This window comes from Barbus barbus (genome assembly GCF_936440315.1).
Source record: "Barbus barbus genome assembly, chromosome: 20".
NCBI classification, from domain to species: domain Eukaryota; kingdom Metazoa; phylum Chordata; class Actinopteri; order Cypriniformes; family Cyprinidae; genus Barbus; species Barbus barbus.
In genome coordinates, this window is record NC_136748.1 from 29,289,149 (window position 1) to 29,305,025 (window position 15,877).

The window sequence follows — 15,877 nt, forward strand, 5'->3', positions numbered from 1 at the left end:
TCATTTATAGAAATAGCACACCTAAAAATAAATGTCATTCATCCTCACTGATGTCAAATCATAATGCACAAGTCATATGAAGAGTTATTGGGAATATATTGAATATTCATGATTCAACTAAGAAACAAATGGTAAATATTGCATTATTTTAAAGTGCTTTCTAGTCTGCCAATTTTTGCAGAGATGCTTTCAAGCTGGTTTTTATATTAATATGAAAACAAAATTGGTGCAGAAACAATTTTCACTTAGAAACTGCTAGTAAATTTGACAAATAATTACAAAGAAATGACAAGCGACTTATTGAATGTGAAATATTCAAGTAGAAAGACTAAAACAGTATTGTCCCATAAAACATAATCCAAGATCTTTATTTATTTATTTATCTATTTATTTATTTTTACTGAAATGATGTTCATCTGATTAAAAATATGTTTAAGCCATCTTAGAGGAAAATACATAACTATAGAGATATTATATATATAAATAGCATTACAAACAAACACTTAAAAATGGGTTCACTTACAAGTGAAACAACTTTCACTCAGAAATTGCTAGTAAATTTCTCAAATAATTACAAAGAAATTAAAAATAACATTTAATTAAACATGAAACTTTGACATTTCAAGTAGAAATTTGTCATTTAAGTAGGAAGTAGGAAGACAGAAATATATATATATATATATATATAGTGTAGTATGGTTAAAATGATGTTCATCTGATTAAAAAACATTTTTAAGTAAAATCCATGAATATAGAGATATTATAGATAAATAGCATCATAAACAAACTGAAAAAATGGTGAGGATTTACTTTGAAAATATCTTCACTCAGAAATTGCCAGTAAATTTCACAAATAATTACAAAGAAATGACAAGTAAAACTTAATTTAACATGAAATTTAGAAATTTGAAGTAGACATGTTGAATTCGTATTTTCTTGTAAAACATACTAGTAATGTGTATTTAATTTACGACTTTGAAAAATAATGTTTACAGTACAATACGGTTAAAGTGATGTTCCTCTGACAGAAAAATGTTTTTAGCCATTTTAGAGTACAAAATATAAAGACATTATATAGGTATAGATAAATAGCATTATAAACATACACTGAAAAACATTTAGTGTAGGAGTTACTAGAAATAATTTTTACTTTAAATTGTTAGTTAATTTCATAATTAAATAACAGAGAAAGAGCAAATACGGTAACACACTGGATTGAATGTGAAATTTGAATTTTGAAGTGGAAAGACTGAAATAGTATGTATAGTAGTTATAAATAGTGTACCAACATTGCATGTATAACAAATGCATTGTTAAATTATTTAAATATTAACTTAAAATCTTGCGGGTGTGTGTTTGTGGGGGGTTGAAATAAACATTTGAGGTAAAATGGATATAGAGAATAAATATTATATTATAAATATATAAATTATTGAAAAAAACAAAACTCTAAAAATTGAGGAGAGCTTAAAGTAATTATTTTAGGTCAAAGTGATGACAGCCATGTATGTTTTAATTTTCTGTCCTCATTTAATGTTTCCATCCTCATTCACATACTGAATAGAGAACAGCAGCTAGGACTTTTCTGCAGTTTCTGTGTGCAATGCATGAAGAAAAAAACTCATACAGGTTGTAAATGATATGCGGGTACACATATATTAATTTGTGGCTGAACCATTCCTCCTTTGAATCTATTCATGTGCAAATTATCAATAAAAAACTAAATCGATGCAGGATGCTTCTGCATATGCATAAGTTTGGTGTGTTAAAGATCAATATTGAGCTGAAACTAAAAAGCAGTTTGACATGTAAATGAAGAGTTTCATTTACATGTCCATATTATATGCCTCGCCGTCTTGGATGTGTTGCTAATTTGCTCCCTATAAAGTGCACATGAACATAACATCCATTCTAGATCGTTTGCTTAGTGCATCATGATGCATCACCGCTGTAGCAAGTTTCTTCTGCTCACCAAAGCTGCATTTATTTGATCAAAAATACAGTAAAAATGTGAAATATTTTTACTATTTAAAATAACTGTTTTCTATGTGAAAATATTGTACAATAAATATTATTCCTGTGATTCAAAGCTGTATTTTCAGCATTATTACTCCAGTCTTCAGTGTCACATGATCTTCAGAAATCATTCTAATATGCTGATGTGCTGCTCAAGAAACATTTCTAATTATTATTAATGATGAAAACAGTTGTGCTGCTGAATATATTTGTGCAAACATTACATTTTATTTTTTGTGATTCTTTGATGAATAGACAGCTCAAAAGCAGCATTTATTGAAATAGATTTTATATTTGCAACTCTGTAACATTGTAATTTTGTAACATTAACATTTCTTTGTTTTCACTTTTAATCAATTGAATGCATTCTTGCTTATTACAATTATTAATTTCTTTCAAAAAAATCTTACTAACCCAAACTTTTGAACAGTATATGTATTCATACCATTGTTATTTTAGTATCAAGTACGAAAAAGTTTTTTTGCATGGTTTTAATTTCAGTTCCAGATTTAGTTATCTATAAAAATAATCTTGATTCATCTTCCCCATCCAATTAATCCCAGTGTATAACATCAAGTTCAGCTATTTCACGTAGACTTTCAATGAAACTCCATCAAGTCTCCTGAGTTTTGAAAGAACGACTTCTGAGCAAAAACTTGCAAGATTGATCACAGATCTTTTTGTTTGTCATTCAGAGGATGCTGAGAGCGGCCGGTCCAGCATGAAGCTGTGTGTATTAGTATGCAGTGTGCAGTATGCAGTATGCGGCTCAGGGTGGGCAGGAATAAAATGCTATTTTGTATATCTATGGAAGTGGCCTCGTCGCCTCTGGCTGGGGACAGTGAGATTACTTAAAAACCGGCACATTTTATGAGCATTTCCAGCCCCGAAGGATCCAGAGCCACCAACAAAAAGGTGCTGCCGTGACCCCCATTTTCAACGGCGTTTGAGGTTCGCTGGAGATAAAGAAGTAATCAATGCAATATATTTTCTTTTTAATTATAGGGCTCAGCCACGTTCCCGGATTCATCTTCGTGCTTCCGAACCAGCAGTCCTGACTCGAATATATTCCCACGTCTGACTCATCGCAGGCCCCATCAGACAAAGAGAGCGCGAGACAATGAGCTCGCCTCAGAGGAAACGTGTGGCATTTTATCTGTTTCAACTAAATGAACTTCTGTCAATTAAGTCGAAAAAAAGAGTGCTGTAACCTGCTCCTTGACACGGGGTGTCAAAGCCTGAGATAATTCTAATGAAATGTCTGGGGGAATGTCTTATCCAGTCAATAGCTGAAAACTAGCTGCCGGTGACTCACGTATGAAAATAGATGCTGCTCGTGATTAATAATACACAACAGCAGAGACAGAGCCTATGGAGAATAATGAATGAGACGCTCAATATGGCAATATAAGAGTGGAAGCCCCGCCCTCAAAATCAAAAGAGCCAATCACTGTACTGGTGAAGGTTCTAAAGAAAAGAAAAAGTTCTATTGCTCACTTCACATTTGGTTCCATTTAGAACCTTATAAGGTCCTGTTAGTTACACATCATCTGTATTGATTTAAGTTCTGTTTCCATGCCAAAATATTTCTTCAAGCATCAATAAATTCAAGTATTAACATAAAATATTAAATTATTTATAGACTAAAGAAGTTATTATAATGTAGAAATAAAGCTTACATGAAGCCGGAATAAAATAAAATTAAATAAGAATATTAGATGAAAAACTTGCCAACTATCTGAAATAAATATGTACTAAATGTTTTTAAAAAAAATGACAAAAGCACATAAAATTATTAAAACTTGAGCTAAAATTAAAATGTATAGAACCTAGGGATGGATATAAGTTTTATTTTAATGCCAAAGCATTCCTTTCAACATACTTGAATTAAATACTTAACATCAATAATTCAAATATTAGCCTAAAATATTATTTTGTTTACTTACATTTTAGAACCCTGTTATTATACTGTAAATTATTATATAAATAATATAAAATGAAATAAATAAAATATTAGATGAACAATTTAAATAAAACAAAATGCTAACTAACTGAAAAAAGTAAAAGAAATAGCAAAAACTAAAACTGAAATAAAAACAAAGCTATAAAACAATTTAAAATAATAATAATAAAAATGACAAAAAAACATGAAATTACTCATGTCAGATACAATGTCAGATTTTCTAATGTTCATCCAATCTCATTTTGTAAGTGACTTTTTAAAGATTTAAAGATGTTTTCTTTGGATTGTTTGATACTCAGAAGAAAATATCAGAACTATAACTTAATTTGTTTCCTGCTAAATTTGTCTCTAAACTCCTATTTTCTTTACTCAAATTTTCATCTCTACATTCATCCTATGTGTTCCCTTAAGGTGTAACAAAATTACTAAAACTAAACCTAAAATGAAAACTGAATATATAAAAATAAATGCCAATTCAAATATTAATACTATAACAGCATAGAAATGATCAAATAACACTGTCATTAACTTTTTAGCAAGATTTGAGCTACAGAAGCTAAATCTATAATCAATTTTATTTGTGAATTGATATGGGTGATTACTAGAGAGTTTGTTGCATGTCTGTAGTTGAAATGATGGGTATCTCGTATTTCGGGAAGCTACAGCTTTCTCAACGCTATCTGGCACGACTAAACGTGACTTTATAGCACTGGTGCGAGGTTACCTGCATTGGGAAGCAGGGCTCGGCGTTGCTGCAGGTGTGCAGACAGTCCCGTCCCGATGAGAAGGCACTTCGGCTGGAAACAGAGAGGCTTCAGTACTCTCTCAGCTGGGGAGATGAGCAGATGCTGAATGCTGGACCACCCTAAACCCAGACAGAACAAGTTCTTGAGGACAGAGGCTTACTGGGTCGGCTTACAATATACACATACATACATATGTGTCTGTGTGTGTGTGTGTACAGTATTCAGTAAGGGTTCATGAAAATATTATACTAAAAGAGCTTTTACAGCTAAAAAAAAAGAAAAGTCAATCAGATGACAAAAGGCATAGAGTAGATTGTGCGCAAAAGGTTTTACAGCAAAGCTTCATGCATCAAATATGGTAGTTTTTAGTTTTTTTACCCTGTAAAGCCTATCCTAACACTAACTATAGTAAAAAGAGTCTCATATCTTAATAATTTGATGCAGTTGTGCTTAAGCAAATAAAACACAAGGATTTGCAGTGGTGAATAAAATGAATGCATGAAACCGAGCCCTGATATGTTGTTGTTTTGTGTGTGTGGGCAGTCAGGGAAACCTCATTATACCCCTCCGCCAGTGTTTGTTTACCTGTTAAAGTGTCATTAAAACCACCATTAAAGCGCTATGCACCGAAATTAGACGGAAGTGTTTTTGCACTCTTGCACAATGTGAAATGTGACAATGTGAACATTTGTCACGGCGCTTCTTGCACTGAAGTGCTGCAGCCTTTGCCTCATAAAAAAAATAGTTTCAGTGAGGCACGATGGCAGCGACGCTCGTGTTTCTCTGCATTTGGGAAGAAGAGGTTGTGCATATTTAAAATAGCGCACAGCGTTGCATTTTTAATGCGATAATAGAGCAGGGAAAGGCCAATGTGTCACAGGTAGATGTGAGATCGAGCTCTTCTGAGGTGTTTAATATGCAACGTTTCTCAAGCTTATTTGGCAGATGTTCACAGAGTTTTTAATGTAAATCCACTGCTTATATATGAAGGATTTGAAAAAAAAAAAAAAAAAAAATTGCAATGCAAACAAGTATGCCATGATTTAATGGACTAAGTAAACAATCTCTCTCACTCAAAATCAGTCCATTCAGACCATTTCAACAGGGTTTCTGCAGGCTTTATGAAGATGCATTTAAGACTTTTTTTAAAACCTTAAAGGTGCCATAGAATGAAAAACTGTCTTTACCCTGGCATATTTAAATAATAACAGTTCTGTACATGGAAATGACATAGTGAGCCTCAAACACCATAGTTTTCTCCTTCATATGTAAATCTCGTGATTAAAAAAGAGCACTGAAAAACAGGCGAATCAGAACATAACACCAACTGTGACGCAACAGTCAGGATCACTACGCCCCTAACATTTGCATAAACCCGTCCTTGTTCTAAGCCGGCCGAACCATCAGAAGCTCTGCAGGTATTGTAAATAAACAAGCGCGGACAACAGCGAAAATAACACAATAAATGTTATGTTCCAGGCCGTGCAGGGGATGTGAAGTGCAGGGATGGGTTGGTGTCTGTATTCAGAAAGGCACAGAAAGCAAATAACGCGAGCCACTAAAGGGACATGGTTAGCTCCTTGCTAGCGGTAGCCTGTGACAGTACATAAGATTTCACTCTCAGTAAGGAGAGATGAGGATGATGGCGAATGACTTACAGATCCTGAGCACCACTGACAAGCATCTGATCTTGTGAAATGTGTGGTAAGTACTGTTGCTCCATAATGTAAACATAGTTTGTGTGATCGCGTCTCTTGAAAGTGAACTATAACGCGATCGATGGATCGTTCAAAAGCAGTTTCAATGTGTCGCATATTAATAACGGCTCCCTGATGCCCGCGTTTTATAATACAGTATAATTACCCGACGATATAACTGCGAGAGAAAGTATTTAAATATATATTTTCCTCCCTGTGCTTCCTTCTTGCTGATGAGCCGTACTGTGAAACAGCCAATCAGAGCAGAGCTCAACATTGAGCAGCACTGTGAAACAGCCAATCAGAGCAGAGCTCAACATTGAGCAGCACTGTGAAACAGCCAATCAGAGCAGAGCTCATTATTATTCATGACCCTGCCAAATAAGCCAATAACAGACCGTTTCATTCTAGGGAGAAATCCTATGGTTGTAAATGGACATGTAAAATCGTTTCTGGAGATTTTTTGCCCTTACCTAAGCCACATACCTTCTGTGTAGATATCAGAGAACAATTTAAAATACTGTATCAATGCATTCTATGGCACCTTTAAAGCAAAGATAATTTAAGGAAAAATTGAAGGAAACAAAATGTATCAATATTCTCTCTAAATGTAAATGTCTTATATTAACACTTCAAAGTTTGAAAATACAACTTCAATAGACCTCCATTACTTTTATAATTAATTTTACTAATAGACTGAACATCTCTGCTCCCATGACTATTTTTGTCTTGTTTATTAAATTAAAATATATTTACTTGAGAAGTCTTGTTTATGGTAAAATTGATCAAAACAAAGTGAGTTTATGATTAAAACAAGAACTAATATCTGCCAGGGGGTGAGAAAAATCCATTTAATTCAAAGGGAGAACAAGTAGAGTTTTTTCTGACCCCATTGACAGATATTTGTTCCGGTTTTAAGCATGAACTCACTTGATTTATTTATAATCCAAGACTTCATAATTTGCAACTCAAGTAACTGTATCTCAATTTAAGGATGTTTAGATGTTTATAGTGGAGTTGGCAATGCATACAACATTTAATGCCATAACTTTACAAATTTAAGAATTTCTGCTTCAATTTTAGACCTTTTTAGGCTTTAATTGTTTGAAAGGGTGAAGTAAGACTTTTAAAGACCAAGTAAAGAAAATAACATTTACTGTACTTTCTGATCACAAAAAAAAAAAAAAAAAAAAAGGTTCTCCCTCTCAAATAAGAAGTCCTATTTTATGAGAAACTGAATGAAGTGAGTTTATGATTAAAACAAAAACAAATATCTGCTAATAAACTGATAAATTCAATAGTTCAAAGTGAAAACAAGTTGATTTTTCAAACCCCATTGACAGATGTTTGTTCTTGTAAATAAATGTATCTTGATTTAAGAATGTTTAGATATTTGTACTGGGAAACAAAACAGAATTATACTGATGAAGATTATACTGATGTTTTTTTTTTTTTTTTTTTTTTTTTTTTTTTTTTTTTTTTTATGCCATGGCTTTATGAATTTAAGACTTTATGTTTCAATGTAAGGCCTTTTTAGGCCCTGATTTGTGGAAGAGCAAATTAAGGCTTGAAGATTTTTTAAGACCAAATAAAACATTAAGCAGTACGTCAATATGGTATCTGAATGTAAATGTCTTGTATTAAACTTCCAATAGATCTCCATTAGGAAGTCGTGGCCTAATGGTTAGAGAGTTGGACTCGTGATCCAAAGGTTGTGGGTTCGAGTCCCCGGCCGGCAGGGATTGTAGGCGGGGGGAGTGAATGTACAGCGCTCTCTCCACCCTCAATACCACGACTGAGGTGCCCTTGAGCAATGCACCGAACCCCCAACTGCTCCCCGGGCGCTGCAGCATGGCTGCCCACTGCTCCGGGTGTGTGTTCACGGTGTGTGTGTGTGTGCATTTTTTCACTACTCACTGCTGTGTGTGTGCACTTGGATGGGTTAAACGCAGAGCACCAATTTCGAGTATGGGTCACCATACTTGACAATACGTCACGACTTTACTTTTTTACTTTTTATTAGTTTTTCATTAATTTTACTAAAAAATGGCTTGAATAGCTCTGCTCCAAAACAATTTTACTGTACCTTCTGAAAAAAAAAAAAAATAATGTTTTCCATAGCAAATGTCTAAAGAGTCTTAAATCAAGATACATTTATTTGACAACCAAAATTACATTAAATAAGAAGCCTTATTTTATGAGAAACTGATGTAAATGAAGTGATTTTATAATTAAATCAAGAACAAATATCTGCCAATAAATTCAAACAGAAAACAAGTTGATTTCTGAACCAGATGACAGACGTTTATTCTTATTTTAAGCATGAACTCACTTAATTTTGTTTAATTTAACAGAAAACAAGACTTCATATCTTCATTTTGCTTCTCAAGTAAATGTATCTTGATTTAAGGATTTTTAGAGATTTGTACTGGAAAACAGAACAGAAATATTGAGAATATATTAATTTTTAGCACTGCATGCAGCATTCAATGCCACGACTGTATGAATATAAGACTGTCTGTTCTGATTTAAAACCTTTTTAGGAATTAATTTGTTGAAGGGGCGAAACAAGACTTTTTAAGACATGAGCTCATTAACATATGAGCGCAATCATTTGCATATCATTTCATTCCAGTTGCATTGAGTAACTCCTCCCCACAGTGAATCGTTTTGTTTTGCGCATCAGTTCAGTCTGTCAGTCTGTCTTTCATGAATTGTGAGGATATTTTTGTGCAGCTCACCAGAGGAAGTTGGAAGCCTCTGTATTGGCGTCCGGCGTTCCAGCCTTTGGGTTGGTTTTCTCCATCCTCGTACTCTGCCGGAAGCCATCTGGCCAAGCCGGTGTTGGCTGCTCCCCAAAGCGGGTTCTTCCTAAAAACACAGTATGAATGCATGTGACCCAAAATATCTCATGACATTGCATTTTTAAAGAATATAATGGAACAACTGCTGTGATAAGAGCCTACAGGTCATGCATCACTGCAATTAATATTCTCACATTATTTGCAACAATGCATTGTCCTTCATTGGTCTGTAATTCTACACTGAATGGTCTCAAAATTTACAGGACCTGACTGCTAATGGTATTGCATACTGTATATTTCATTTTCTGGCTCAATGCAATGCATAAAATCTCTCACTAACCGAACATAAATACATATTCTCATTCTTTAAATGTTTTTGTCTATGCATTTTGGTTTTGAACTAGAATAACAAACACTTTCGGTCTAGGAACTGCTTAGTTGCCCTAACATTATTTGGCAAATCATAACATCACGCATGATATGTGAATTTTAGAGGTTTTTCACCAGATTTTTATGCACTTCAATTATTTAGTCAAATGTAGTACAAATATTCAATTTGGCCTCATAAAAACTGCATGTACAACTAGACTTTTACACTTTCTGAAGAAAATATGAGTGATTTTTGCCAGTGCAAAACTCAACACCACAGTCAAGTAAATCATTTATATAGTGCTTTATACAATACAGATTGTTTCAAAGCAGCTTCATGGTTACAAAATAGGAAAATAACAGTGTCAATGTTGTAAAATGAATCAATTATGAAACAAATTGAATTTCAGCTGTAAAGAAGATAAATTAAGTAAAAATGAAAAAATATGATATTTAAAAAAATAATAATAATAATTTTGCAATAATTTGCAAAATAAAAGCAAATTGAAATAAAGCACTAGCTAAAATGTATTAAATCATTTTAAAAAAAGCTAAATTATAATAAATATTAAAAAAAAAAAAAAAAAAAAAGCAAGTCAACATAAAACGCTAAAAATGAATTGAATCAAAAAATGTAAAATTAAAATATTTTTAAATAAAAACTGTCAAAATTGAACACTAACTGAAATCATAAGAATGTAAAATTGGAAGAAACAAACCCCCACTAAGGATTATTAGGGTGTTTTCTTATGATCTCAAGTCAAAAAAAAAAAAAAAAAAAAGTTATTAAATGCTAGCATATGAAAAGCAGTGATAGTGTTTGTCGAGCTCCAATGATAATTTGGAGAAATGTTTAAAATAGTATTAGATGTATGTCACACCACACTCAACTACTCATAAAAGATAGATTTAATCAGAACTAATGATGTTTTTGCATTAAAATATATAATTTGATGCATCAGAACTGGACGGACATGGTACATTTCCTCCCGCAAATGTAAAATTAATGCTATAAATCTTGCTAACCGAGCCAGTGTGGAGAACCGAGATTAATTTCCCCAAGACCAAATCAATCATATGCATCATAAAGGAAAAGATAAGGAAAATACATATCTTTAGTTCTAATTTAAATCTGTTTATAGGACTGCAGACAGCTCTATCAGCTCAATGCAAATGAATCCACACTGCAGAAAAAAAAAATCTTACTTGGTATCTTTGTCTTGTTTTGCAGTACAAATATCCAAACATTCTTAAATTATTATATATTTACCTGAGATGGGAAAGTACTTAAGGTATTGAGTCTTATTTTCTGAAAAATATATCAAAATGAAGTACATTTGTGCTTCAAAAATAAAAAAAATATATATCTGCCAATGGGGTCAGAAAAATAAACTTAATTCAAAATGAAAAGTTTTTCAGAAAACTACTGGCTTTACTGTTACATTTACGCATTTAGCAGACACTTTTATCCAAAGCGACTTACATTGCATTCAAGTTACAGTTTTTACATTTTATCAGCTCTTGCTTTCCCTGGGAATTGAACCCATGACCTTGGCGTTGCTAGCACCATGCTCTACTATTTGAGCTATCTTGATTGTATCAGAAAACAAGATTTAATATAGGAAAACAAGCCAAAAATACTGAAAATGCAAACAAACAAAAAAATATATATATACAGTGCCCTCCATAAGTACTGGAACAGTAAAGACAAAATTGCTCTGTTGGCTGTAGAGTCAAGACATTTGCAAATATGATTAAAAGATGAATATGAGACAAAACTACAGAATGTCACATTTTATTATTAGCCGTTTCAACACATATATGTTTTACCAAATAAAAAGAACAGCACTTTTAGAGTTCATCCCACTCATTGATGTGAGCATAAGTATTGGGACAGTTGAACATAAGGCAGATATATAAGATTAAAAGCTATTATTTAGTTGCAGATCCCTTGCGCACAATCACAGCAGTGAGTCTGTGACCCATAGACATCACCAGACTCTTGGTCTCATCCTTTGAAATGCTTTTCCCAGCCTTTAATGCAGCCAATTCCAATTGTTGCTTGTTTTGGGGAGTTTCTGCCTTTACTCTCCTCTCCAGCTGGTGAAATTCATGTTCAATCAGATTTATATCTGGAGATTGACTTGGGCAATCTAAGACTTTCCATTTCTTTGCCCTTATAAATTCCTTGACTGAACTGGCAGGGTGTTTTGGGTCATTGTCCTGATGCAATATGAAGCACTTCCCAATGAATCTGGTGGTATTTTCTTGAATATTGGTAGGCAAGATGGTTTTGTACCCTTCCAAATTCATTCTGCTACTGTCATCACACATTAAGTCATCAGTAAAGTTGAGAGGGCCTGTTCCAGAGACAGCCATGCATGCCCTTGCCATGACACCACCTCCACCATGCTTTACAGATGAGGCTGTATGCTTGGGATCATTTGCAGTTCCCTTTTTTTCTCCACATTTTTGCTTTCCCATCACTTAGATAAAGGTTCATCTTGGTCTCATCGGTCCATAGACAGTTCCAAAACTCTTCTGGCTCACCTTTGTGCTTTTTTTGCAAACTCTAATCTTGCCTTTCTATTTTTGGTGTTGGTCAGAGGTTTGCATCTTGCTGTGTAGCATCTGTAATTCTGTGTCAAAGTCTCCTGAGGACAGTAGATTGTCAGAGCATCACCCCAGCTTTCTGGAAGTTGTTGGTGATTTTACAGATATGTCTTTTAGGATTCATTTTCACAGCTTTTATGATTTGTCTGTCATCAACTACTGTTGTTTTCTCAGCTGATCAGGTAGTTGTTGGTTGCTGGTGTCGCTGGTGGTTTCCAAATTCTTGATTTCTCCATGCCCTTTGTTTTTGCTAGAGCTATAATTGACTTCCTATTTTCGTTTAGCATCCAAATTGCTTGCTTTTCTCTCAAAGTCAGCTCCCTCATCTTCATCCTGGTTTGTGTGTGTCATCATCGTCATCATGTATTCAACATTCAGAATACATGAATTAATGCAACAGGACACAGCTGATCACTTAGAAAGACCTGTGAGGCAACGGTTCCAATACTTATGCTCACATCAGATAGAGGGATGAAACTCTAAAAGTGCTGAACTTCTTAGCTGGTAAAACATCTATGTGTTGAATCACCCAATAATAAAATGTGACATTCTGTAGTTTTGTCTCATATTCATCTTTTAATCGTATTTGTAAATGTATCGACTCCACAGCCAACAGAGCAATTTTGTCTTTACTGTTCCAATACTTATGGAGGGCACTGTACATATATAACATATAATATTAAGTCTTTTTTCTGAAAATATACATCAAAATTAAGTGAAATTATTATTAAATTGATGCATAAAACAACAAAAAATATCTGCCAATGGGGCAGAAAAAAACAAACTTAATTCAAATGGAAAACAACATTATTTTTCTGACACTATACAAAGATATTTTTCTTGTTTTATGCTTAAACTCATATTTTTTTCAGAAAACAAGGCATGCAATATAATATCTCATATAATCTCATAATATATGACAAAAATACTGATCAGGAACATTTTTTTTTTACAGTGCAAATCCCGCATTGCAGTTGTAGCAGATGAAAGCAAGCAGGTTCGGTGACATCTTTAATGACCCGTGTGAGAGGGCATGAATATTTAAGGTTTAAACGTTATTTGTATACTGTTTAGTGATATTCTCATCTGGTCGAAGCTCTGACCTGCAGATCATCTTACATTTACATTTATTCATTTAGCTGACGCTTTTATCCAAAGCGACTTACAATTGCTATATATGTCAGAGGTCGCACGCCTCTGGAGCAACTAGGGGTTAAGTGTCTTGCTCAGGGACACATTGGTGTCTCACAGTGGATTCGAACCCGGGTCTTTCACACCAAAGGCATGTGTCTTATCCACTGCGCCAGCACCACCCTTGCATGCATCTTATCATATCAACCTGATCATCTCTACAAAAGGCCGCGGAGTTGTTAACTGAGGTTCTGATTTCTGTGCTCTCAAACTGCAAGACGTGCCTCCCGCTGCATTATGGATGAATTATTAAGATGGGAGTCAGATACCTGTTATTGCAGACTCCAGAAATGCTGCGGTATTTTCCATCTTTGGCGCAGGTGGTGGGATGGAGAGTGCGAGGGCATCCAGACAGGCTTGCTATCCGCTCCACTGCCTTCATGGAAAGGAGCTCTGGTAAAGGAGTTAATGTGTTTACGAATGCAACTCAAACACTGAAGGGTAAACAGTCCGTTGAGGTTCGTGTGGATGCAGCATCATTGATTAAATCTGACATTTAAAGCACTTCCGAGATGATGCTTCTGCATTATTCCACAGTTATAGAGCTGAATCTCTAGTACATGCCGCGCAAAATAACACACTAATACCCCGCAGCGGCCACATGAAGTGTTTAGACTCTTAAAAAATGTCATTGCATTAGATCAAGTGCCATCAGTGCTCAAGAGATTTTATGAAACTGATAATTCATGCAAAAATGAAAATTTGCTGTTAATTTACTCACCTTCAGGTCAGATGTAGGTGATTTTTTTATCTTCAGTCAAACAGTAAAAAAGATTTTTAGCTCAAACCGTGGTCCTTGGTGATTCATAAAATGCAAATCAGCAGCTTCCAGCACTTTGAGAGTCAAATAAAGCATATCAGGCAACACTAAACCAATACCCGTGACTTCTGATGATATATTGAGGTCTTATGAAGCGAAACGATCGGTCTGTGCAAGAAACTGAACATTATTACCTGTAATCCAGAGTGACAAGTAAACGGTTCAGTTTGTGAACGATTCATTATTTTGAACCAATGAACCTGAGCAAACAGTTTGACTCGGACCGGAGACCGATGAACCGCTGATATGAGCATGCATGAACCCAGCATTGGATAGACGGGAGAAATGAAAGATTTTATGGTTTCTCATTGTTTATGTAAAAAGATGAGCTATTGAAGAGGAGTTTATTCACTCTATATGCTTTAGACATGTAAATGATCCACATTTCACATTATTATTGGGTGCTTTAATAATAACATTGCGTATAGGTTACATCATTTCTTGATTATGTTAAATTAACTAGTAAATTGAATCAGTTCATAGAAACAAACTGTCCAAAAGAATCAGTTTGTGGAAAAGAATCAGATTTCTCAGTTTGTCAGAGGCAATAGTGTTGTAATTAATATTCCGTTGTTTGCACAGACCGATCGTTTCGCTTCATAAGACCTTAATATATTGTCAGGAGCCACAGGTATTAATCATGCAGCCGCTGGCTTGCATATTACGAATCACCAAGAACCATGGTTTCAACCAAAAATCTTCTTTACTGTTCCACTCTAGAAACAAAGTCATTTCCATCTTGTATGGCCTAAAGTTGAGAAAACTTGGAGCAAATTTTAATTTTTGGGTGAACTGTCCCTTTAACTTCTTTTTTTAAGATAATCTAATGCAATAACATTCAGACACTTACCTTTGGGGTCAAGCCAAGGTACATATAAGAGCCTCACCTGACACAGCCAGTGATCTTTTATGTCTCCTGCTCGCTTTCTCCTTTAAAAGCCCTAAAGTCACGTGAAAGATCTCTACTGATTTGGAGATGTGCTGTGTTTCTGATGCCGGCCGTCTGGAGGGTGTGTACATGTGTAAAGGCTGAGGATCAAACCTGCAACTCAGAGAAAAAGAGGGAAATACTGTCCCTACTGTCTTTATTAGGAGATCAAATGATTATAGAAGATACAAAATTATTATAGACTGTTTTTTTACTCTTGTGAAGTTTGATTCAGTGCAGCATTGACCATCTGAAGACGCTCTTGGAAGGACGATATAATCAAGTGCCCAATGGATGGGCAAGACGTCATAGGCGGGTGACGTCACCGACCGGGAAGCATAAAAGCATATGCGGTGGAGCCGGAATTTGCTTCTAGGAATGAAGCGACTCCTCGCAGGAATGCAGGAAGTATGGCTTAGAGACGCAGCGTCTCGTTCCCTTCAGGAACCAGGTTTGCATACGTAACCCGAGACATTCCCTTCCAGGAACTCGAGCTGCATCGAAAGCGCTACGGTAACGAGATGCCCACGCCACCAGACTTCCAAGTACCTGCCCTGTGTGTATCACTAGGAGCACAGCGAGGGCGAAAGAACAGAAGAGCCCGGAGGGGCCCTAAGAAAAGCATCCGCAATCCACTGACTAAGGGTCTGCTTAGAAGCAGGCAGAGCCCGCTTGGCACATACAATTAAGCTTCTGGTCGGGCTCCACAAAGGGAGGAGGACTGAAGGCC

The 15,877-nt window shown here is 35.0% G+C and overlaps 1 protein-coding gene across 1 annotated transcript in view; it reads right to left on the reverse strand.

The window, feature by feature from the left end:
- LOC306886790 (thyroid peroxidase-like) overlaps positions 1-15,457 on the reverse strand; it is a gene marked incomplete at both ends in the record, with an annotated part of 35,134 nt that extends 19,677 nt beyond the window's left edge. The window contains 4 exons of the mRNA XM_079444095.1: positions 9,164-9,293; positions 13,669-13,792; positions 15,107-15,261; positions 15,363-15,457. Of these exons, the coding sequence (XP_079300221.1) occupies positions 9,164-9,293; positions 13,669-13,792; positions 15,107-15,261; positions 15,363-15,457 (504 nt within the window). The remainder of the gene's footprint in view (positions 1-9,163; positions 9,294-13,668; positions 13,793-15,106; positions 15,262-15,362) is intronic.
- Between the last annotated feature and the right edge of the window lie 420 nt (positions 15,458-15,877).